The 26001-nt window shown below is 37.3% G+C and overlaps 1 protein-coding gene across 8 annotated transcripts in view; it reads left to right on the forward strand.

The window, feature by feature from the left end:
- st3gal3 (ST3 beta-galactoside alpha-2,3-sialyltransferase 3) overlaps window positions 1-23932 on the forward strand; it is a 140397-nt gene extending 116465 nt beyond the window's left edge. For 6 of the 8 annotated variants that reach the window (XM_012960777.3, XM_012960780.3, XM_012960776.3 and 3 more), the window contains 3 exons: window positions 11042-11188; window positions 20751-20897; window positions 21712-23932. In XM_012960777.3, coding sequence (XP_012816231.1) covers window positions 11042-11188; window positions 20751-20897; window positions 21712-21801 — 384 coding nt within the window. In that variant the 3' untranslated portion in view covers window positions 21802-23932. 8 annotated transcript variants of the gene reach the window in all.
- The last annotated feature ends 2069 nt before the right edge of the window (window positions 23933-26001 follow it).

Genomic DNA, 26001 nt, shown 5'->3' on the forward strand with positions numbered 1-26001 from the left:
ACTGAACTTAAAGACTACCTTTTGGAGCGCTCACCCAGCACCTGATCTGGGAATTATCGCTTATATTGTATGTCACCCACTGTGACCTACAGCGCTTATATTTGCCTACTCGTGTCTGTAAGTTACCCTCCCAAATAGATTGTAAGCTCTACAGGGCAGGGACCTCCATCCTCTTGTGTCTTTGTTGCAACTGTATTTATCTTATATTTATTGTTATACTTTGTATTTATCTATCTTAATAACCCCCTGTTTGTATTAATGTATTCTACTGTACAGCACTGCGTACATAAGTAGCGCTTTATAAATAAAGATATACATACATACATAATGAACTCGCATATTCTTGTTTTTTTACACAATATGTTTCCTTTAAGACATTTTATCATGTTTGCGTTATAATTGCCTCTACCTAAATATTTTATACTACAAAACTTGTGAGCCAGTGTTAGATTGTAATTATTGTATGGTAGCTGTAAGGGTCAGTATACTTGATACACAAACCCAGAGATCATTAATGCAAGCACAAGTGCAAACTGGGAGATTGTATACACTTGAACACTATTCGCAAAGGTTGTGTTCCTACTTAAATGTTATTCACAACAGTCCTTGCATCCTACAGAGACAAGTTAGCCCTAGGAGGAGGTGTTGTTGGCAGTGTGCTGCAATGCAATGCACAACCAAGCGTGTAACACCTAGTAAATTGGACACCAATAACATCTTTGTGTATTCCATACCAGAAGTGACACCATTTAGATATGCACTGGCAAAGAAAAACTTGCACTGGATTTATGAGTGCTGTTTTGCTCCATCATAGGAAGATCATAAAGAAATGGAAGCACTCCTTTACTAATGGCAAGTTCCATGTGCAAAAACAATAAACTTGCCATTATTTTTTAAACATAATGCTGCATTTTTACTGCAAAGCACACAATAGTATATACTTAAGCAGAAGTATTTATTTAAGATAATTTAGGAATAGATATGTCCTTGTTAGAGTCTTTCAGCAAAATTTAGTAAGAATCTATAAAGCATTGTTTTAACTGTAAATAGACTTTAGAAGTCTGCAGCATATTGCAGAGCAATCTGCCCAGAGACAGAAAAGATTTGTTTTATAATCTGTTTTATCTAATGTGGTTAGTAATTTGCCAGCTGGAACCAGACACTGCTGGCTTTTCCTATCCTTTGTTAATCCTGGAGACATCCTGCGCCAGTCATTCTTTTGTCATTTATTAATGAATCAGAAATATTTTCCTTTTTGGCAATTCCTGTTAACATTATCCTTTTTTCCCTGCACACAGATTTCATTCCCTTATGCCATACTTTTCTATCTACCTGGGTGTAAATTAAAATCGCAGGCATTACATCTTGCTTCTACAGGAAAGATTTTATATTGTACATAGTTAGAAGCTTTTGCATCATTGCAGAACAAAGCACACTTCTATTGCATGTAATTGGGTGATTGGAAAATCTTCTTTAGGTAAGGTAACTTTATAATACCTCAATGCCCTGGTGTTTTATAGTAGCCTTATTAAAAAAAGGGCCTGCAGCAACTTCCTGTATTCCAGACCAGGAAAAAAGAATGCAACACAAATATCCTTCCTGATGAAAATTGCTCTCCCCTAGTAAAAAGAAAATAAGTTGAATATACTAAATGCTCTTTATTAGTTAAGAAATCAAGTTTTGTGATACACTTTAACTAATCCTTTTTGATTGAAAATATCATCTGGACCTTTTTATTTTTCCTATGGATTTGTATAATGGATATTTATAATTCTTTTGCTTTGTTTCTCAAAGTTCTATAAAGGTATAACTGGTCCAGGTTGTGTGGTAAACTTTTTACATTGCAGAAAGCCTGAAAGGGTAGTTAAGCAGTTTATGGGTTATGTGAGCTCATTGAAAGGGCATGGCTGACTGAACGGAGCAGTAAATAGCATAACAGAGAACGCTCCCAAGTTATTTTTCATAGTTTATACAGAGAGATACCATATGTCTATATTTGCATTAGTATTTCCCTCTACTAAGCACATTGCTTACTTTTGACGGCAATGTGCTATTCTGATGTTTTATTATTGCACATTTTTAGAGGTGAGCTATTTATATTGCCCACAGCATACACTTACATAGTCTGTAGTGCAGCTAATAGCATGCTAAGCATGAACACACACAGGCAGAACAATGTGCGCTGGATATGACACTTGTTTCCTACACTTTTAATGGGTTGATATAATATTGTATGAAGCAGTAGACCTCACTTGTCTTTAACAGGTTTAGCATAGTAAGCATATAGGTTTCACCCATTTGGAATATCTCGTACAGGTGTCAAACACTACTGTAATATGTATATACTTTGCATCTCATGTTATTTAAAAAAGTATACATTTGCCCCATAACATTATTTCCAAATATTTATATTGTATAGATAATTTATTTTGTTAAAACTAAGGGGCATATTTACTAAAATTAATTTTCTTTTAGCCTTGAAACTCTTATAAACTTGACATGGTTTAAATTCGAAATAAACTCAATCATTGCTGTATTTATAAAATGTTGTGATAATGCTTGAATCGTTCGTACAGAGTATTGTTAAAACTTGAAAAATTTGAGTTTAAAGGAGACGGAAAGGCTAATAAAGAGTTAATCTCAAGATGCAGGCATACCTTCAGTTCTCTCAATAGTGCCCTTAAGTCTCCCCATATTTCTCCCGTTCAGATGATCAGAAGCCTCATAGGAAAAAAAACACTGAGCTCTGTAAAGAAATTTGAATTTTTTCGGGAACAATAACGAAAAAATTGAGTTCTGTCGAAAACCCATTCATAAATCTCAAAATGATCTAGATGTAAGAAAAAATCTGACTTTTATCTAAAAATTGTTTAGTAAATGTGCTCCTTAATGTCTTCCATTTTTGTGAGATTAATCATTAAATAGTTTTCTCTTTCATTACCACTTCTCATTCTTGCCAGTTTCCATAGGCTGCAATGCTACCCCATATAAGAGGTGTGCAGCCTTATGCTACTAACAAAACAAAGGGGAGGCCAAATTATCAGTTTTTTTTAATTTGAGTGTTTTTTGGAAATTTGTTCACATAAAAAAACATAATTAAACTTGATTTTTTTTCTTGATTGCTATCATATTTACAAAAACACTATATTGTCTTAATTTGCAGGAAAAAGCCTCATGGAAAAATCACATTGGTACATGGGCTTGGAATCAGTGTAGTTTTACAGCTACTAACATTCCTGATAATTTTTTATGGAATATGTAGTTCATAACTGCTGCAGGCCTAAAATTTTCAAAATATTGACCTTATTTAATAGTAATAAACATTAATAGGACATGAGTGTCTATGTTGTCTAAACTGCAGCATTTGTAATAGGTAAATATTTAATGTAATAAACCAATGATTAGGAACATTTTTTCTCATACAACCCTGTTTATGTCCAGGAATTTGCTTTGAACAAAAAGGTTTAGCATTCATTGTGTACTTTAGAAATGTAATGTATGTATTGCATGTCACTGTAATAAATGGGATCATTGACCATTTGGAGATTTATTCCAAACAACATGAGGGGATCCATTTTTAGGCTTGTTATTTAGTTATCAGATTTTGCTTAGTTTTGATATTTTATTTTACAATTGTAGTTAATATTCCATGTCTGTGCTCTGTCACCCAAACATTTCTTGGGTTTAGACAAATCACTTCACTGACTGGAAAACCAAGCTACTTAATTTTCACATCTTATGCTGATAGATCTTATTTTTTAGAATATAATGTTCTGAAATCAAGAATGCTTTGTGTAATAATTTGTATTTAGTATCTGTATTTATCAGTGAGTATCAAGTAGTGATCAGTCTAGCATAAATGAGTTTGCTGAGCAATGAAAATATTCATCTGGACTGAACTGAAGAATTTGCTCAGAGGAACGGTGAAACATTTTCAAGATTACTCAGCCAGCCTAGTTGTTTTGGGCTTATTGTTACTAGATGTACTTTATCATGATTTGGATGAATGGATGCCTTCATAGACTGTTGATTTGCGTTGGTGTACACCAGTCCGGACTAAGAACCAAAATAAGCCCTGGCATTTCCAGTTCAAACAGCTCCCCACCAGCCCAATAAATATTGACTGTCTGTGGCATCTCTGAGCAGCCCCTCCGGCATTTAGTAAGTTAGCCCTTGTTTGATTTTACAGGTTGTTGCTCTGTCTTATGAAAGATACATTTTTCTTTTACCCCAAATAGAAAAAAAACATACTCTTAATCTTCTGTTAACTTTTTGTTTTCTTTTTGGCTACCTTTTTTAATTCTGTTTATGTGTAGCTTGGGGACTAAGTGGTTAGCCATAATTTATTAAACCCTAATCTTGTTGTTATAAATCGTTCTTTTTTTAGTATGATTGCAGTTAAAGATTTTAATGTGGGCAGTCTGTTATTTGGAGATCAGACAGAGAAGCAGATTGATCAATGCACATTTTCTGGAACCATGTTTTATTAATAGTTCATTCTGTGTAAGTGTATAGATTTGTAAAAATTTGTTTTTTAAGTTAAGATCATAAAATTACCAAACCACTATACACCTATACACAGTAACATATGACTTCTGGCACTTTACTGCTTGTTTGCATTTCTTGGATAAAAGTGTCCCCTGATCAAAGCATTGGTCTTACTGGCTGGCCATCCACAACTAATAGCGATTTTTAAAGACATAAAGCTTCTATTAAAAGTAAAGGAATGCTGCAATGGCAAGGTTAGGCCTACCTGCCTGAAAAATAACTCAAATGCAAATGACCTGGCATTTATTTCAAACATACAAAAAAATGTTAAATCACTTTAGTTTTCCTGTCCCTGTGTTGTATTAGTAACTCTGTGCAAGCTGTGGTGTTAAATATGCATATGGGGTTATTTCCTTTTAATTATCATGTGTCTTCATACTTTTTCTTCTAAGTAAAATATTTGGAATATGAAGCATATTTATAAACAGTGCATATTTAAAATCTCTTAAAATGGTTACAGACCTATAATGAAAGATTGACAAACTAATAATAATCCTTAGAAAAAGGTCTTTAAACAGAAGAGGATGTCTAGGATTCTTTCCATTATAAGGATACATCAGTACTAGGAATTTCAGTGTCTACTCCAAATTGTTTGTGTTAGCCAGGAAGCTGGGAACATTGTGCTCTGTTCGCTTGGTGTATTATCTAACCATATCAAATATTTTGTAAATTAGATCATTTTTATGCATATAATATTAAACCCGTAGTATTTTAGGAATGTGTCATCAGTCATTTTGCTATCCTTCTAAAAGGAAGTCAGTGGTAACCTACTATCTCTGTTAAACTGCCTTCACAATACATATATGGGATCTGCTGCTGATCTGGAATAAAATACCCCTGTCCAGCTCTTAAAGAGTTTTTCTCTTTCTTTCTTGGGGGTCTCAGACCACAGGGCCTGCTTCCTATATAGTTGTTAATTCTTCCCTCCCTGCTTGCAAGTAGTAGAGAGGCTGGGAGGGAAGACAGACAGCAGATAACACCAGTGGAAAGTTGGATGGTACAGGTATGGATGGCTTTGCACCAGGCCCCTCCAAAGATTTTTTTTTTTGGGGGGGGGGGGGGGCACGGTGCTCAATCTTTGTACCACTCTGTACATGACAAATATTTCATTGAACAACTAAGGAAAAAACACGATTTCTTGTCCATTGTGCATATACTAAGGTATATTGCAACTAAAAAAAACACAAAACCACTAGTGCAAACAAATCAGTCATAGAGTTCTCATTCTGCAGTATCAAATATTTACCAAAACCAAGCAGCGTGCCTTTGGTCACCCTAATTTTATGGGGGCAAGAAGTAGTAGTTCATATGTCATGTCAATAATACTCAGTGGGTCTTTTAAATAGGAAAAATATAATATACAAAGATGTGCAACCAAGGTGGTGGGAAATAAAATAAATAAATAATGTGCAAAGACTATCAAAGTTGAAAAGTTGGGTTTGTTTTAGCTGAGGAAGATGTTTTTGCAAAGAAGAATGATAACAGATAGGAGGGACTATTTTTCACAAAGAAAAAGGACACCATACATGAACAACAGAGTTTGGGTGGGGTGGGATGCCTGTGGAATGCCCTACAGGGAGATGTTGTGATGGCAGATACCATTAATGCCTAGAACCATGTTATTTACAGTTAAGTTTTATCTTAATGTCTTGATATTGATCTCAGGCATGTGAGTAGCAATTTTACATTAAATGATTATATCGCTATGGGCTTAGAGATAGCATGTCACCAAGGTCATCCGCTATAACAATATATAGACAAGCAGGTATAAAATGAATAATATGTATTTTTGGACAAAAAGACAAATATTCAGACCTGTAAAGTAATTCCTTTAATCATTGTCAGAATATGGGAACGTAGGTATAGAAATGGCTTGAATAGTCACAACATAAACAGAGATGCTTTGGTAAAGCCTGAAAGTTCCACTAGCATGTAACAAACTTTTGAAATGAATTCAAATTTGAAAACCACTGAGTATTATTCTTTATTAGAAGAAACTTTAAGGCTCATTCGTGTTATCTGCTTGTTCTGTCATTTCAAGAGCAATTCCAATATCCATTATATGAGACAGGTAGTCCTCAGATATGCAACAGTGCCACAGGGTGGGAACTATCTGAGACTACCATAGACTGGAGATTGAAGATATCAGTGCTTTAAAACTTGAGGGCACAAAATGGTTAAAGGCAAAATGCATATATTCAGGATGCTGTTCTAGGCACAGACCACTTTTTTTTTATACCATGCTAGACATATAACTTGGAAGATAATTTTCACATCCCTTCAAATGAGTAGTTTCCATATGGCGCTGGAATCTGCCAGAGATTATTAGACTTTGCAGTAGTTTTTTTTTCCCCCCATATTTATCTAAAAATATTGTTTTTCTCAGCGCAAGACAAAACTCCTTGCCAAAATGTTAATTAACGAGCTATGTCTTATTTATTTTTGCCAGAATTCTAAAGATATTGTTTTAGATCTGATTGTTATCAGAGCTTTATGGATTTATCTCTAGGGGACTGTTCAGAATCACGGATCCCCACTTTTCTATTTTGGCTGGCAGCATCGCAATTCTCAGGATCATGATGGAATAAATATGCATTTTAACAGCAGAGTTCATTCTAATACTGTTTTGGTCTACTCTAGAGGAACAGAGCACTTAAGCAGCTGTCTTTTATTATTTTCAAGTTTTACCAAATTTGATTTGATTTCTCATTGAAATACTAATGCAGTCCTTGTGTGTAATGTGCTACAGGCATAGTGATCAGTTTGGGACTTTTGGATTCTTGTGACTTAAACAGGTTGTTCATCTCTAAGTTAACTTTTAGTAGGTTCTGTTGTCCTATTCCTTGCAGTTTTGCAATTGGTCTTCATTATTTATTTTTTATAGTCCCAGCTTTCAAATGGGAGTGAGTGACCCAGAGCTTACAATTTTATTGTTCCCATCTTTTTATTAAGCTCCGCTCCTGTCCATATTCCAGTATCTCATTCAAACCACTATGCAGCAAACCACTATGCGGTTGATGCAGCAAAACATAAACTGTTGCACATTTTGATGCCAGTCAGATGTACTTGCATGTTTTGCTACAACTGTGGTTTTGCTAGTAAATGGGCCTTATTTGCTGTGTTTTTATATTCTCAGATTTTTGTATCCTAATTATAGATATTTTAGTGCAGTGATGACAGCCAGTGCAATCACTGCATTTTCATACTTAAACTTTCCTGCAAAATGCGTACTAAATTGAGAGAGTATTGTACAAAATTGCAGAGAGCAGTGATCTATGTAAAATGCATACTTTAAAGGAGAACTGAACCCTAAAAATGAATATAGCTAGAAATGCTGAATATTGTATACTAAGGGGCACATTCATGAAAAAACGAGTTTCGAATCCCGAATGGGACAAATTCGAATTGGATACGAAAATTTCTAAAGATCGCAAATATCACGAAAATGCTTATGAAAAAATTGTATTAGTCATTATAATATTGTATTGGCGAACTGAAAGTCAAAAAAGTCGCACAAGACACGAAAAATTTGCCGAAAATACGCTCTGAGCGTTCGAATGAACGCTCAGATTGTTCGTGTCTTAATAAATCTGCCCAGCGTGAAAGCACCAGCCTAAAGAAGTAATGATCCAGGCCTTCCAAGTTGTCACAGGAGCTTGTTATCTTGGATTTTGTTAGAAGTGTCAATGACACACATGCTCAGTGTGCTCTGGGCACCAATCATCAAGCAGAAAATCAAGTTTTTCTGTCATATAAGCTGATGCTACAGGGCTGTTTATTAAATTCTGATCCAAATTGCACTGGTTTCAGGGCTGATATATACGGTACTGATAATCTGTATTATTTACTAATCAGTCTCATATTGTGACATTTATATTCTATTTATACATTATATAGCGTTTCGGTCCCTAAGCTCAGTAACAGCAGCTCAGAGCATGTGCAGGGAATCAGCAGAGAGGAAGCTACTGGGGCATCTTTGAAGGCACAATCCTTCCCGAGCCAGTACAGAAGCCCAGAACATAATGGTCAAAATTTTTGTACTACTTATTTAGTTAGGCTTTAGTTCCTAAAGTTTATTTTATGTTTTTATTATCTCTATTACATTTTACCTTTGTGTTTTTAATTAAATGTTTATACATTTGATTATTTAACTATCATATAGGTAATGTTTGGAAAACTGGAATAGGGCACAGGGAGAACAATAGGAAAAAGGGAATTTTTCAAAGAAAATTGCCGTGGCAAATCAACTGAAAGTTGCAGAAAAAAATATTCAAAAAAGTAATTCTTGCTCATTGGTCTAATTTTCCTTCATCCTTGGCACGTGGTTGGAATGAGCTATGGGCTACTATAACAGATGTGTTCCAAACAGATGTGTTCATCTGCATTTGTCTTTGTTGTTTTATTGATTGTACAAAAGAATGATTAACTTGTACATACTTGTCTACAAAATATTTTGAAGTGTAACATTTTCTTAAAGTGTCCTTTAATTCCGGCAATCATGTTGAATTGACAAAAAAAACAAATGTAGGTATAATTAACAGAAGATGGTTGTTTCAGTATTGTACATCTTAGCCTTATTAAGTTCAGATTAGTTATGGTTTTTTCTTTCATGTCATTCCAATACATAGAACATTCTTTGCGCATAGGCTTGATCTTCTACCCTAAAGGATGGTTGAACATGCTTGTACATCACTAAAGACATAATAGCGCAGCACTAATTGCGTGATTCAGTAGTTAAGCTTTTCAATTACGTTACAATACAAATACAACTTTTGGAGGAGATGTGTGAGGATTTTAGTAATAATAAAGAATGACTGTATTTTGTAAAATCTAAATGGAGCCTATGTAGCAGTAGTAAAATTAGGGTTTGAGCTATGCCTCTAGGAAAAATTTAGATGGGGATTTTTTACTTGCTGCCTTACACCAATAAAGGGCTTTAGGTTGTCAGAATGAAGGATGATACCAGAGCTCGGAGGCCAGAAATTTTTGTAATTTTTGAGCAGACGTGAAAACATTAGAACAGGTGATAAACTACAATGTCAAGTGATGATCATAGGAATATACACAGTAGCCCTGACAGATTCCATTCTAGGTAAATATTGCTAACAGTTTCTTTGCTTCCAGTTTTGTTCCCTGAATTAAATTGGACGAGAAGAACTACTAATGCTGATTTGGTTTTCAATGGATTTGGTACAGTTCACTGATTCTGGGAACTGTAGGCCAATAACCAGAATAAAGATAAAAGATAGGAGATTAAGGAGATGTTATATGGCTTATGAGCTACTCATTTGTACCAATATTAAGACTTTAGTATTTATATTATGGATGTGATTGCACTTAGTATACACGTTATTATTTTTATGAACAGTGTTAAGCTGGCCATCCATAGCCAGGGGTTAAATAATTGGAGCTCCATGTATGTGACCAAATCAGGCACAAATCTGTCAGTATATGGCCACCTTTGCTCTTTCTAACCTTTTACTGAAATGTTTTTTTGTTGCCAAGTCTGCAGGGCTCATTTGCTAATCTGAATGCAAAGTGCAAAAAAAAAAGCTGCAATAATATGTCAGGATATAATCACAAATAGGCACTGCTATTATTGTATAATGTATTATGGAACTTGTCCTTTCAATGAAAGTGAAGATATACCCTTAATGCATTGGGATGCACACTGTAAGGGGGCAAAAGGAGACACAGCCTACTCTGGTAACTTTAAGAGCTATTTTTGGTTCTTTTAGTGCAGAGAGTGCAATTGCTGGCCCATGTATAAATTGTATCCTTGTTGCTACCTGGCCCAGATGTCTATGGCATGGAATCTACTGAAATACTCCTTTTTTTTTTTTCTCTGCTTTTGTTATTTAGGGTTGTCTTACAAAATGTGTTTAAATATAACTTAACTTATGCAAGTTCATGCCCTACAACTTATAAGCACATACTGTAACAGCAGCCAGGGGAAGCAGAAAAAAAATTGCAGCTACAGTGCAGCTGGAGGCATGTACCAAACTACTATTTATAGAGTATGTTGGATTTTTTTAAAATGTGTTTTTGCTTAATAAAAAGGAAATGTAATTCTAAGCAGCTTTCCATTAAACATTTTCTGTTATTTTAAAGTAATTTGTAACTACAATTGTGGTTGAAAGCAGGTTCTCTCTCTTACAGTTCCCCATCTTAATGCAGCATTGTATCAGCAGTCACCTCTCTTCTAACCAAGACTCAGGTTCCCACAGTGTCTTAATATTTATGTGAGATGGCATGCAAATCATTCTGGGAATAGTCCTGGGTGGAAAGCACTGATTTCAGATACATTCTTACCTTGGTTGCAAAACTGAGAAGGGAAATCAACAATGGGCAGACAGAAGCTTTTTACAATTGCATTATCTTTAATATATGGTAACCCTCCAGGCACCCCCCACTGATTGTAATTGATTCCCTGATACCCGGGGCTGTTGCCTACATACATTTCATTTATCCCCTTGTTTTTTCTTCTCCATAGAGTGCCGCTGATGGATTTTGGAAGTCAGTAGCCACACGTGTTCCACGTGAACCACATGAGATCCGTATCTTAAATCCATACTTTATTCAAGAAGCCGCCTTTAGCTTTATTGGGTTGCCATTTAATAATGGTTTGATGGGAAGAGGGGTAAGTATATATAAGTATTTCTTAAAGGAACAGTGACATTAAAAGAAAAAGTGTTTAAAGTAGTTAAAATATAATGTACTGTTGCCCTGCACTGGTAAACCTGGAGTGTCTACTATAGTTTATATAAATAATCTGTTGTGCTGCCATGGGGGCAGCTATTTAAGTTTAAAAGGGCTAAATGGCACAGGTTAGATTCCATTTCAAACTTTTTAGTGTAAAGTCCAATAAATGTACAAGTATATCTCACCAAAATATACATGAGGTCCAGGTGCACGTGCCCCAGACCTACAGCAAGAGGAGGATCATACCACAACCAAAAACAGCAGGCAGTCAAGGATCCCACAAACAGGCTTATGTAAAAGAATTGCAAACTTACAGGCCAACAAAAGACATAGCCTTATGCGTTTTGTGCATGAAGCACTTAATCATAGGCTCAATGGCACAGGTTACATAGCAGCTCATTTATATAACCTAGTGTTTCTAAAGCAAACACACAGTTTTTACTATTGCAGGACAACAGTGATAATGATATTAGTGATATTTTTAATCACTTACACCCTTTCGGTTTTTTTTTTTTATGGTGGTTTTTGTTTTGGGGTGATAAAATTAAACTAGAGTTTGAAGTATGTATAGCAAAATCTTTTTAGACATCTGCCTCTCCAAAACCAGGGGAAGGAAAATCTGTTTTATTTGTCTATAAGGAAGCAGGTCATTTGTCATGACCCACACTGAACTACATCCTTTGGCCATCACCTCTTTTTCTTGGGTAACATCATCTTCCTGCTGGTCTCTATTCAAATATTGCTTTGTATAGATTCCCCAATGCCTGGATTGTCGTCATGATGACAAGTGTCATACATAGGATAGCACCTTTCCATTGTTCAGACAGCCAGAGTGGTTGAAACAGTCAGAAGGAACTGCAGCTTTATACCAGCAGATATTATGAACTGACAGATTCCATCTTTTTAAATGCCCAAATCACAAACTGACCGATATCCTTAGTAGATGGATGTATGCTGAATATTGCACCAGATGTATCAGTATGTCCAGATAAGATCACCTCCAAAAACTTCTCTTCTCTGAACTGTTTCTTTAAAGAGATATAGTTGTTACTTTTTTGTGAGTGCTTTAATTGCAGTGGCGCAAGTTCCAAACAAGTTACTGTTACTAATAGTCATATTTTAAAAAAAATATTCAATTGTAATCTGCATTTTAATAATGGTGTGTTGGCAAAATTCTGTAATTCTTAAACTTGATCCTAAACTCCCATAAACAGAAACGAACAGCATTAGCCCTAGACAACAGGCTGTAGGTGATCCGGCACTGCTAGCTTATCCCTACAGTCATTGCTTCAGCAGCTGCTTTATATAGCCACGGGTTACAGATCAGCTATCATTTGGTTTCACTCCTTTGATTTGTCCAGTTAATGTGTTACAGATGTGATCTTCTGCGTGCTTATTAAACTGCATTATCAGTACCTATATGGACTGGGAGATATTATAGGTTTTGCACTTTTAACCCATCCAACTCCTCCACATCTGGGAAGAAGAGGTGTCAAAAAGACTAATGACAGAGCATTGCTAACATGCATTACTCAGATAAATGAGCTGCAGGTCAGACAAGGTTATCTTGCTATTGGGAAAATAAAGCCAGTAGGATAATTGAAAGGCAACTGTATTTACATTTCGCAGTGCAAAAGAGTGCAAAATAGTAATTGTATATAATTATCTAAAATTCAGTTTTTTCCTTTTTTATTGTGTAGAAGGAACAGTATTTCTGTACTGTTTTCTTTGCCATAGTTTTGGTCCCAGAATGATCAATTTATGCTGTCTTTTTAAAATTAAACTTGTTTTTATTAAAGCTGCCATGCTGTTTGCGCTCAAGTTTGTTAGGGTCTGTGTTGGGTGCTAATGTATCTTTAGTGCAAGGATTCTTAACTTGGGTTAGGGCCTAAAAGTGGATGGCCATGCTGTTTATGGAGGCCTCTATTTTTCTCTTTAATAAAGTGAGATATCTTACTGCAACTGATATTTGTTTTAATCCAGTTCATGAAGCTGAATTAATCTGGGTCCCATGAGAAAAAGATTAAGAAATGTTGCTTTAGTCAAGCTGTTGTTTCTGAAACATTTTCTCATGGGGCCTAGATTAACTATGGGTGCCAGAACTGGATTAGCAATACCAATGCACCTCTTTTTATTGGTTGTGATCTCCATAATGAGATGTTGTGATGCACATATTCATTTAATAGATGAACCCTGAAAATGTTGTTTTTTACTTTGGGAAAGCATGCATGGCATAGTATTACCAGTATAAGACACAAGAGGGTTGATGCACTAAAGGTCGATAAAACGTGTGTTATTTATAGCATGTGTTAAAAATGTTATCGCATCTAATTTTTCGCGTCTTAACGCACGATTCACTAAAAGGATACTTGCGTTAATTTACACGTGATGCTGCTTGCGTTATTTTAGTCACGAAGACTATTTTCGTGCGGTATTTGACGGAACGAGCGCTAATCAAAGCACCACGTACAAATATTTGCCGCGCCGCCATGTTAGCCATACACGCCATTACTTTCGGAAAATTACTGTACTGAAAATGACCATTTCCCTGCAAACTGGAGGATGCATCACTCTATGGCCAACACAGACTTGAATAAATCACACTGCAAAGTCCTTATTGTGTTGCCAAAAGCTCATTAACTGTACTTTTCTATAATTACCGCCTGCTTCTAGGCATAGACTAATGCGGTATTTAGCACGTCTTTAGCACGTGTTTGTGAATCATGCGTTAGTGTTATTTCGGCGTGCAAATTAACTAATGCGTTAAAATTAACACGCGGTAGCGCGTAAATTAACGCATGCGATATGCAACTTAACACATGCGGTAACACTGTAGCAAATCACGCGTTAATTTTCACGTCTATTTTAACGCAAAAAAGCGTGCGATAATACTTATCGACCTTTAGTGAATCAGCCCTAATGTTACTTAAAGAAACTAACGCCAGAAACTAACTTTAGCCCCTTTGTTATCTAGTACTTAGAAAAAAGGTGCAATTCTCCTTGCTTTCAGATGGATGCCAAAAATTCTCATATTTTCAGTTTTTCATTTTAACCATTTTTTTATAAAATGTTGGTTGTAGAAGTCAATGTACCATTAAAAACCACTTTTTGTACCTGATCCTATAGCCAGTTTTCTATCCATGTGCAAACGACTTCACTCAGACCAATAGACCTTAGTTTAGAAAGCAGCCATTTGTGGGGCACAATATCAAATGCTTTGGCAAAATCCAAATAGATCACCTCTACTGCACCCCCACTGTCCAACTTCTTACTAACCTCATCATAGAAAACAATTAAATTTGTCTGACATGACCTGTCCTTCATAAAGCCATGCTGATTACTGCTCATAATGGCATTCTCCACTACATAATTTTGAATGTGATCCCTTAACAAGCCTTCAAATAACTTGCCCACCACGGATGTAAAACTTACTGGCCTATAATTGCCAGGCTGAGATCTTACTCGCTTTTTACATATAGGAATGACATTAGCTTTCCTCCAGTCCCTAGGTACCATACCAGATGAAAGCGAGCCTGAGAATATCGGAAACAGAGGCCTTTTAAATCTGAACCTAGCTCTCTCAGTACCCGAGGGTGTATTCCATCTGGCCCAGGTGCCTTGTTTGCATTAATTTTGAGTAAACCTTTATGCACCATATCGTGCGTCAACCACTGACAATAATGAGCTGAGCCAACTGTGCAGCTATTGGGTGGGGTTGGCACTCTGGCCCCTATATTGTATACATTGAAGAAAAGAACTGATTTAGCATATTTGCCTTTTCTGTATCCGTTGTAATATTGTTACCATAATTCAGTGGGGCCACACTCTTAACCTGAATCTTTTTAATATTAATATACGTAACACACTTTTTGGGGTTAGTTTTATCTTCTGCAGCAATGCGCTCCTCATTTTCTATCTTTGCCTTCTGGGTTGTTTTACAAAACTTGTTATAATGTTTATATTCATTAAATGCAGCTTCTGTCTCCTCTGACTTATATTTCTTAAATGCTTTCCTTTTTTTCCCTATTAACCTCAGAATTAAGCCACATAGGATGATTCTTAACACTTTTACATTTCTTAATGGAATAAATAACAGTAATGATTTAATTTAATTTTAAATGACAACCATTTCTGTTCTGTGTTTTTAACAGAAAACATGATTCCCCAGAATATGCTCTGAAGCACTTTCCTAAAGGAGATAAAACTTGCTTTTCTGAAATTCAGGGTCTTCGTTGCCCTATTTGTGTTTTGCACCAAACATCAAATGAAATAACATTTTGGTCACTGTTACCCAGGGGTTAACCACTTGCACATTTGCTATACGTTCTGGGTCATTAGAGATCACTAGCTCTGGTTGGCTCTTCAACAACCTGTGACATAAAGTTGTCATGCAATAAGTTTATTAACTTGTTCCCATTTAATGTCCTGGCAGTACTGTTGCTCCAGTCAATATCAGGGTAATTAAAATCCCCCATTATTATCATTTGCCCCAAACTAGCAGTGAGAAGCTCAACCCATAAGGATTCAGCTCCCTCTGTTACCACCATCACTCCCTCTTTAATATTTTCTTTTAATTCCTGATTAACGAACGGACACACTCCTCCTCCTTTTTGATTGCCTCTGTCCCTCCAGAACAAGCAACGCCAATCATATCATATTTCCTCAGCAGCTCCAGCTCTCCCCATTTTCCCAGTCCGACTCTTTGCATTTGGAAACATACATTTAATACTGGTACCAACGTGAGAATTTTGCATATACAATTGTTGGTCCTTGCTGCATTTTCCCTTACTATGCCCACAACCTCAGCAAACTGTCTACCACAGAATTAACAATAAATAACAATAATTACTCGTTGCACCTTCCACCCCCCCCCCCCCCCACGCCTAGTTTAAAATCTCCTCCAGCCCTCTAGCAATCTTCTCCCCCAAAGCAACAGCTTCATTGAGGTGCAGCCCATCCCTGGCAAAGAGCTTGTAGCTGATTGAAAAATCCTTAAAAAAGCAGTCTGAACCTAGGAAATCTAAAAACTACAAATATAAGCTATATAATATAATGTGGCTAGGTTGCCCCTTACTAGCCTTATTTCTTCCTGTTATTTATACTCTGACACATGACTTTCCCTATAAAAACTAAGAGAAACAAAACAGAAATGCAATCAAGCACAATTTATTGTGTATAAACCAAATGAAAGCACTAAGAAAATGTATTTTTTGACAATAAAGCAGTGCTTGGTTTGTCCAGAGAAATGAATGAGGGCAATCTCCAACTTTCACTAGGTTTGCATCATGACATATGGGTGATTAATCTCATCCCGAGCTGATTTAGTGTTTCCATCTGGTCTGTGCATTGAACAGGCCAAGGCTGACATGAAACGATCCTCATCCTCTGCAGGAAATAATGATATGAAGATTGGTAGCACCAGGGACATATCAAGTGATAATTAATACCATCCTTACTAAATAAATAGCATTCCTGATGACCACATTTAGTCCCTTGACGATTATCATCATCTAAAGTTACAGAATATGAAATGAGAGCCTTCCAGAAGCTCTATTTTTAACTCTTCCACTGGCTGATAAATTGTGAAATTTGACCACTTTTATGTTAGATTATCAATTATTTAAAACCCTCAAATGATCTGGTAGCTTAGTGTGTTTTATTGTATAATACACAAGCCATGATTAACCGGTAAAATATATCCTAAAAATGGTGTTATCAGAATGGTGATATCACTTGTCATGTGACACCTGGAAACTTGTGTATGATATTAAATAAGGTATCACCCCTAGCAAAATCTGAGTTTATTAGAATTCACCTTAGTGACCTGTATAAAAGCGCTTGGCAGCTTTGTACCATTATACACCCATAGTATAGGTATCAGACTGCTTTTAGGAGAAAACCGCACCAGCCGTGGTACCTGTAGCGAGCGCTTCCTTCTTCCGCGTTTCTTCTGTGGCAAAATCCCGACTTTCTTGTTAAAGTTCGGCTTTTCACTCTAATGCGCATGCACAATGCGTCAACGCGGAAGAAGGAACCGTTCGCTGCTACCCCGGGCTGGTGCTGTTTTCTCCAAACAGGGGCACCAGCCGGGGTACAAGGTAGGCGATTAAAGTCACTTGGGGGGTGCCTAACATTTTGGCACCCCCAGGTTACTTAGGCTTTCCTTCTCCTTTAATTGAACTTGACAGTATATATTATTAAGCTCATTCCATTTTGCCACTTTTTGTTGAAGCAGCAATTCACAGGGTTCCATTGAAGTTAAATTTAAGAATTTGAGCCCCTCACTTATCTTCCCAGCACCTTTCCCTTGCTAGATTTTTAAGGCCAAATAGCAACAAGTACCTTTCATATGGTGCCTGTTTACTGATGGCCTCCATATTAGATTTTTTTCTGTATCTTTGTTAGAACACAACCCTGACCCACAGTATCCTTACTTTGGTCAGTCAGTGGGGAGCAGGACAACCCTAAGGCCTGGTCAGCTACACTTGCTCCAGCCCAGGATGCAAGGGAATTCCATGTGACTTAAAAAAAAAAAAAAAAAAGTTGTACTCTTTTTCTCCTTTTATGAATTCAACAGCATGTTTGATGGTGGAATACATAAGATTAGTTATTATTTAGTAAAATTAGTTATAGATGATGATAGGACAGGAACTGGCTGCTTCTTCCGCTTCTTCTTATTAGTGGTGCTTGCGAAGCGAGCATCACTATTATCTCACAGGCTTATTATTATTCTTCCGTACAAAAGTTCGGCGCGTAACTAGTCCTGCGCCGTTTGTCATAGACCCATGAGTGAGGTGTCAAATCGTGCGGCCTATTCGGGAATGGGATGCTATGACTTTTCAAAGGGGTGGGGGGTTAATTGCCCCCGCAGGGGGACTTAACATTGAGGCCAACTTTGACGGATTGTAGTGCAGAAAGGGATTTTTTTAGAAACGTGAAATTTACCACATTTGAAGAGGTTTGTAACCTGTGTCAGAAGGATATAAGTTTTACCCCCGGGGCAAGAGAGGTCCCCAAATTTGCCCCATTGACTTATAATGGGGATTTTGGCGAATAACTAGTTTGTCGTAGACCCATGAATGAGGTGTCAAACCGTGTGGCTTATTCGGGAATGGGGTGCTATGCCTTTTCTGAGGGGTGGGCAGTTAATTGCCCCAGCAGGGACACGAGTTTTGCCATTGCAAGCACCACTCACATTTTCTTCAGGAAATGTACCTCTCTAGTTATTATTTTTCTTAGTGCCCCCCATTTTCTAAACGCTACTCTTCCTACAGTTTTAGGGGTACAACACCCAAACTCTCCACACTTCTTCGCCCTATAGCGGAGCAGATTGCTTGTGCTTTTTTAAGCAATCCCGCCCCCCGTCTTTTTGTGGCGCCACTCTGAACCCCCTAATTTTCCCATTGACTTTGACTGGGAAGATTTTCAAACTGCTGCCACTCTTACAGCTTTGAAGCGACAACCCCCAAACTTGAATAACATAATAATGGGGGCACCCAGAATGAAACCGCAACATTTGTTGGATGACCCCCAAAGTGGGAGGGGCCAATTACAGCCTTTGACTTTAATGGGGAAATTGAAACTGCTGCCAATCTTACAGCTTTGAGGCTACACTCCCCAAACTTGAATCACACAGTCATGGGGTCAGCCTGAATGAAAATATGATGATTGTTGGATGCCCAAAAGTGGGCGGAGCTGTGAACAGCCAATCAGATTTTACCTATTGACTTGGTGGAAATCCAACCTGCTGCCATTCTCACAGTAATAACACCAGGGTCCCCAAACTTTGCAGAGTTAGGCACCAGGTAACCACAGTTCAAGGTTAGAAAAAGTGGGCAGAGCTGTGAACAGCCAATCAGATTTTAACTATTGACTTTCAATGGGGAAATCCAACCTGCTGCCATTCTCACAGTATTAACACCAGATTCCCCAAACTTTTCACAGTTGGTCACTAGGGAACTGCAGTTTTAGTTTTGAAAAGTGGGCGGGGCCACCAACAGCCAATCAAATTTCACCTATTGATTTTTATTGATTTTATGCCAGGGTTCCCAAACTGTGACTGGGTGAGTCACTGTGACTGGGTGACTTCGTAGTCAAGGTGGGCGGGCCTCCAAAAGCCAATCACGTTTCTTTCATTGTTTTCAGTGGGGAAAGTTTAACTGCCGCCATTCTCACATGTTTAAGATCAGGGTCCCCAAACTTTCCACAGTTTGTCACTGGGTGACTATATTCAAAGTTTAGAAAAGTGAGTGGGGCCAACAACAGCCCATTTTCACAGATTTCACCTATAGACTTCATATGTTTAAATTTAAACTGCTGTCATTCTTTAAATAGTAATACTAAGGTCCCCAAACTTTGCAGAGCTAGTCACCAGGTAACTGAGGTTCAGAGTTAGAAAAAGTGGGTGGAGCCACCAACAGCAAATCAGATTTTAACTATTGATTTTCAATGGGGAAATTCAACCTGCTGCCATTCTCACAGTATTTACACCAGGGCCAGTAGGGGACTAGATTTTTAGGTTTTAAAAAGTGAGTGGAGCCACCAACAGCCAATCAAACGTCACCTATTGAATTTTTTTGTTTAAATTTAAAATGCTGCCTTTCTCACACTATTTATGTCAGGGTTCCCAAACTTTGCACAGTCGCTGGCTGACTACATATTCAGTGATAGAATAAGTGGGCAGAGCCACCAACAGCCAATCCATTTCCACCCATTAAATTTCATTGGTTTATATTTAAACTGATGCCATTATTTAAGTATTAATTCCAGGGTTGTTAAACTTTCCAAAGTTAGTCACTGGGTATTTGCCGTTCAAAGTTAGAAAAAAGTGGGTGGGGCCACTAACAGCCAATCACATTTCACCTATTTTCTTTCAATGGTGAAGTGTAAAATGCTGTCAGTCACACAGTTTTTATGCAAAGTTGGTCACTGGGGGACTGCAGTTCAAAAATAGGAAAAGAATCAGATTTCATCCATTGAATGTTATTGAAATTTTAAAAAATGATGTCATTCTTGCACTATTTATGCCAGGGTGCTCACTGTGTGTCACTGGGTGACTTCGACTCAAGGTTAGAAAAAGTGGGCACACCCACCAACCACCAATCACAATGTACCAATTGACTTTTATTGGTCGTAATTTAAACTGCTGCCGTTCTTTAATTATTAATCCTAGGGTCCCTAAACTTTGCAGAGTTAGTCACTGGGTAACTGCAGTTCTGGGTTAGAAAAAGGGGGTGGAGCCACCAACCGCCAATCAGATGTCACTAGTTGACTTTCAGTGGGGAAATTTAAATTGCTGCCATTCAGACACTATTAAAACCAGGGACCCCAAACTTTGCACAGTGGATTTTACTATATAACTGTGGTTGAAGGTTAGAAAAAGTGCTCAGATTTTCATTCAGTGACTTTAGGTTTTTCAACCCAACATGAAGTTTGTTCTCAAACTTCCATTTCTAGTTGTGTTTGTGCTTATTCATATTTTTATTTTCCTTTTCTCACAGAATATCCCAACGCTGGGTAGCGTGGCTATAACTATGGCACTACATAACTGTGATGAGGTGGCAGTCGCAGGATTTGGTTATGACATGAATCTGCCTAATGCTCCACTGCACTATTATGAGACTATCAAGATGGCAGCCATTAAAGAGGTAATAGTTACTTTTCAATATCCCACTGAAATAGAAGGATTGCATAAAATAATTCAGTATAGATATAGACTAAGTCCTTCTTTATCAGATGGTCTTGTTCTGGTCTTCACTCATTTCCACTGTGGCTACAAGAATGAGGTTCCAAATAACAACATTTTTTTTGAGTGACATCTGCTTACTACTTCTTTATTTAAATGCTTATCATTAAATGCCCCCTTTGCATTTTTTACATTGCATTTTGACTATAGATTGACATGTCTTACAATTCTCAATATCAGATTACAAGTTCAGTAGCATGTACGCAATGCCAGAGGATGATTTCAGAGCAAGAGAACTTGCCTTTGAAGACCAAAAAAAGAAAAGACACAAATCAAGGAAATAGATCAAAGGGTCACTCTATAGAGCCATGGATGCAGATAACGTGACCTGTATGCTTCACATAGAAAGTCTGACACTTAAATCATTTCCAGTGTTCAGAACAATATTAGAGTCATATGTCTTTGTTAATAAATAATGATATAGCGAAGCGTATGGAAGCATTTTGATTTGGTGGCATGCCCCTCTCCAGTTTTTATTCACACATGCTTTCATGCAATGATCCACATTTAAACATAGACAGAATTTATATCCAGCTGTTATTTGTCTGATCAGCACTACCGTTAATATGATATTTATGTGTTTTCTAAGTGGGTGGCTAAATCAGACAAGTTCAAATGAAAAAGTTAAAAAATGTTATAAGTTCAATGATAAAAAGACTAAGAGATCCATAAGGATATGTCTGGCATTACTAATACATTTCTTGACTCTGTTCCAGTCTTGGACTCATAACATCCAAAAGGAGAAGGAATTCCTAAAGAAGCTCGTTAAAGCACGTGTAATTAATGATCTTACTAATGGCATCTGAGCGAAGAGGAGTATCATCAGAAGCCGGAAGATGCACTGATTTGGATAAGCATGGATACCCAATGTTACCAGAGCTTATCTTCTGTCCCAAGACAGGCTTGCATGCCTTCAGATGTCCAACTTCCAAGTGAAAGTTTGGTTGTTCAATTAAGCCAGTGGCCATAAGAAAAGAAAGCAGTACAGAAGTATCTGACAACTTTAAGGGACAACTGTTTTTGTAGTAACTACAACTTTAATCCGGAAACAGACATTTTGTTTTAAATGGACAAGTTACTGTGCCAAATGTACCTCTAGTTTGGGATTTGAGGTGCAAAAGGTACACCACATGCATTTTGAATGTATAAAGTATTATTTTAGATAAAAGCATGGGGTTATTCTGCGTGGGAGACAGAGATATGGATGGAAGGACATCATCACACTAATATTTTCATATTCATGCAGATTACAACATATCTCTGGCTGTTTTATGCAGAATCCTATGTAAAACTAGGACCCATGACCGTCCAGGGTTAGGGGCATTGTTGGTGCTGCTATTACTTAGATGAGCAAAGAATTGTTCAGTCTGTTTGTTATTGAAGAATGTTTTAAAATGTATGATTAAGGGTGGGAAGGGTTATCTGGCAGATTGTAAACACCAGAATCTTCGATCAGTGTTAATATTTCACCGTGGATCAGTGTTTGAAATCTTAAGAACAGGTAGTTTGTGACCTGTTGTCCCATTTTTGCCTTTGCATGAATAATGTGAAGGGCGCAGACTTTCTGCACACAGAAATCATGTTCAATTTATCATCTACAAAGGTGTAAGTAATTCAGACAGAAACATCAGTAATACATGTCATATCAAGAAAGAAGGCGTTATCCAGAACCAGATTCCACCACCTTTGTGCCAGACACATGAGCAAACAGAGTGGAATCTTCCATTACAATATCAGATCATCCAAACTAATAGGATTTATCATTAAATTCCCTGATGTGTTGCAGAGACTGCAGTTGATTCTTTGAGAATTCCTTTTTTAATTACTGACAAGCATATCCCCAATTACTGACAAGCATATCCCCCACACATTCTTTAGTTCTTGTCTTTTTATCTTATCTTTTTACATTTGAAAATCTGAATAACCGTATCTTCAGACTTGATATTTGTGACCTCAGCATTCATTTCTCCTATGGCTACAGTACATATCTGGTCCCAAAACATAGCCAGTAAAACATTAGCATACTTGAAATTGCCTTGTTTCTGTTTGTGGTGTTGGCAAAAATAGTGTGGATATGATTAGGCCCATATTTATTTTTGGGACATGATGCAATTGTCTTCAAGTTTTCTCTAGGCTGCAATAAATGGCAGATTTAGGCAAACCAGCGCGCACAAGCATGCACACTCTTTAGGGACTGGAGTACAGTACTGACATGAAAGTACCAGTACCATTCATTCTTCCTTTCTGGCACAGAAAGGGTTAAATGTGGCTAAAGTGTACACAAAAGGAGAATCCATGTCAGTAATTTTGTCTAAAACTAAGAAGCCTTAGTTTGTCATTTACTGCTGAATTACAACTTATTTTCATAAAAATTCCATTATGCTTTAGTTTGTGTTAACTATCTCTAATACACAGAACTACAGATGTTGCACTTTACCATTAATATGCTGGATAAGCATCCCACCTTGTTGCTGCTTGTGGAGCTTTTATGAAGTACAGGTATGGGAACCGTTATCCGGAAGCCCATAATCCAGAAAGTTCCTAATTACAGGAAGGCTGTCTCTAATTGGCTCCATTTAAGCAAATAATGTAATAATAAAATAGTACCTTGTACTTGGCCCTTAACTAAGATAAAATTAATCTTTATTGGGGGCAAAACAATCCTATTGGGTTTATTAAAAGGAGGAGGAAAGCTACTCAGGCATTTTATTACCAATAGATTAGTCACAATAGTGCAAGCTAGAACGCTATAGCTATTCTGCAAAATGCCTTACCATAAACAGCCCTAGAGCTCCCCTTGTTTGTTTAAGATTGCAGGGAACAGCTCTCATCTCAGATTACAGCAGAAAGGGGAGGGGGAGAGAGGAGCAAACAGAGCAGACTCGTGCCATGTCCTGAAGGAAGTCTGATGCAGAAGATCATGTATACAAAATAAAAGGAAAGAAATGTGATTATTTTCACAAAGCAATTCTGTAAGTGTTTATGGTTGTATTTATTTATTTATATAGATTTTTCTAATTAAGCTTCCTTAGCTTTTATCTTTCCTTCTCATTAAATGTTAAATGATTTTTAGTAGATCTAAACTATGAGATCCAAATTACAAGCATTCTGGATAAAAGGTTCCATACCTGTATATAAAATGACTTGTACAGCTTATCTCACTGCAGGAAAAAGTATATATCTCTGTATATGTCAGAGAAATGTCTGAGTGCTGGGACTGCAGCATAAGCAATCACATCCATAAATTCATTTGATTGGACATCTAAGTCATGGTGCCATAACCATCTGAATGATATTTAGCGATTGACAAGCTTACAATACCATGGTTGCAAGGTGACATCCCATAGGCATCACAGACAGTTTCCTCTAAAGGCAACTTCGGCAAATCGCGCCGTTACTTATGCCCTCCCACTGGCGATTTACATTCTAGCCGGTGGGATGGCATTTCCGTGAGATTAGTCGCCTGCAACAAGGAAGATTTGTCGCGCGGCGACTGATCTCCCCATGTGTCACAGCCCTAATGATTAGAAGAGCCACAAAAACCCTTGTGTGCTGCTTCCCATTCTACAGCTGTCTTTTCTACAGTTGTAGCTTTATTTAGTAGATATGGGATCACCAGCAAGTGAACTTTCAGTCGATAAGGAGAAGCATGTCCCTTTTCTAAATGATGGAGAGGTGGAATCGAGTTCAGCAATAGTTCCAGTGGTGCCATCATGCAGATCAGTGTTTCATGTAACTCAATCTGCCATGTATTTCCTTTCACAGTATGGCAAGTACTGTTAGTGTAGCATAGGATAGATTTCTGGTATCGCCATCTTGACCTGTAATGAAAAAAAATTAGGTTGCAGGGAATTTAAATAAAATGTAATTTCTGGGATGGGAATTGTTTTTTTGGAGGCTAAACAAGGCTCCTCACCTCTGTAGAAGCACAGCAGAGACTGAAAGATCTGGCCCCTCTGTTTGCTTCTGATTCTAGAAATGTTCTATCTGTTTGTGGTATGAGATACTACTGCTTTTCAGTAGTTAAAAAAATATTATAAAATCAATTTTAGCATAGGCAACACCACAAATTATGCAGTACAATGACCGCCCGTTCAGACTCACAAACCACATAAGCACATGACATTCACACCAGCAAATGTAATTTAATGTGTCCTTTTGTGAGCTAAAGTGAGGCGGTGAGGTGATACTAGAGCAAAAGGGTGGAAAACTTCTGATTTAGATTATTTTCTCAACCATTTTAGAACACAAAACAAGTGTTTGCATTTCATTAGCTGGGGCTGGCATGTGAAATTTGTTTTTAGCCTAATTTTACTTATACAAATATGAGACACCTGAATGTTTACTATTTCTATAGTCCCATGAGTGCTCCGTTTATTTTTGGTTAGTGAAGATTATTTTCATGGTAGCACTAAGACCATAACTGGATTTAATGCATCCACCATACAGGACCAGAATATATAATTGGTTATCTTGGCCAGTCCAACATCCACTCTCATAGTATGGTTTCTTAGTGGTGCAGACAATAGGATAGCCAGTATTCAAATACACTAAATTACCAAGTGTATCTGGACATCTGCTCCTCTAACATCTCATGCAAAAAACTAAAGTATTAGTATGAAGCTGGTCCTCCCTTGGCTGCTATACCAGTCTCTTCTCTTCTGCAAAGGCTTTTCCCTGCTTGTTGGAACATTGTTGGTAGGATTTATTTCCATTCAGCTGCAAGATCATTAGTAAGTTTGGGCACTGATGTTGGGCATTAAGCTCAGTTCCAATTCATCCCACAGGTATTCACTTTGACTTAGGCAAGAGCTCTATGCAGGCCAGGTTCTTCCACTTCCATTCTACCCAGCATGGGTCACCGATTTATGCCTGGATGTGTTAGATATTGCTGAACTGGAGAGGCATGCAGCACTCACCCACACTCCTTATTCACAGCTACAACACTGGTCTTTTGCAGCCCGAGCACTTGTGTCTATGTTTCTGAAGGCAGCCAAAGGCTGCTG

The sequence above is a fragment of the Xenopus tropicalis genome, chromosome 4 (genome assembly GCF_000004195.4).
Source record: "Xenopus tropicalis strain Nigerian chromosome 4, UCB_Xtro_10.0, whole genome shotgun sequence".
Taxonomy (NCBI): domain Eukaryota; kingdom Metazoa; phylum Chordata; class Amphibia; order Anura; family Pipidae; genus Xenopus; species Xenopus tropicalis.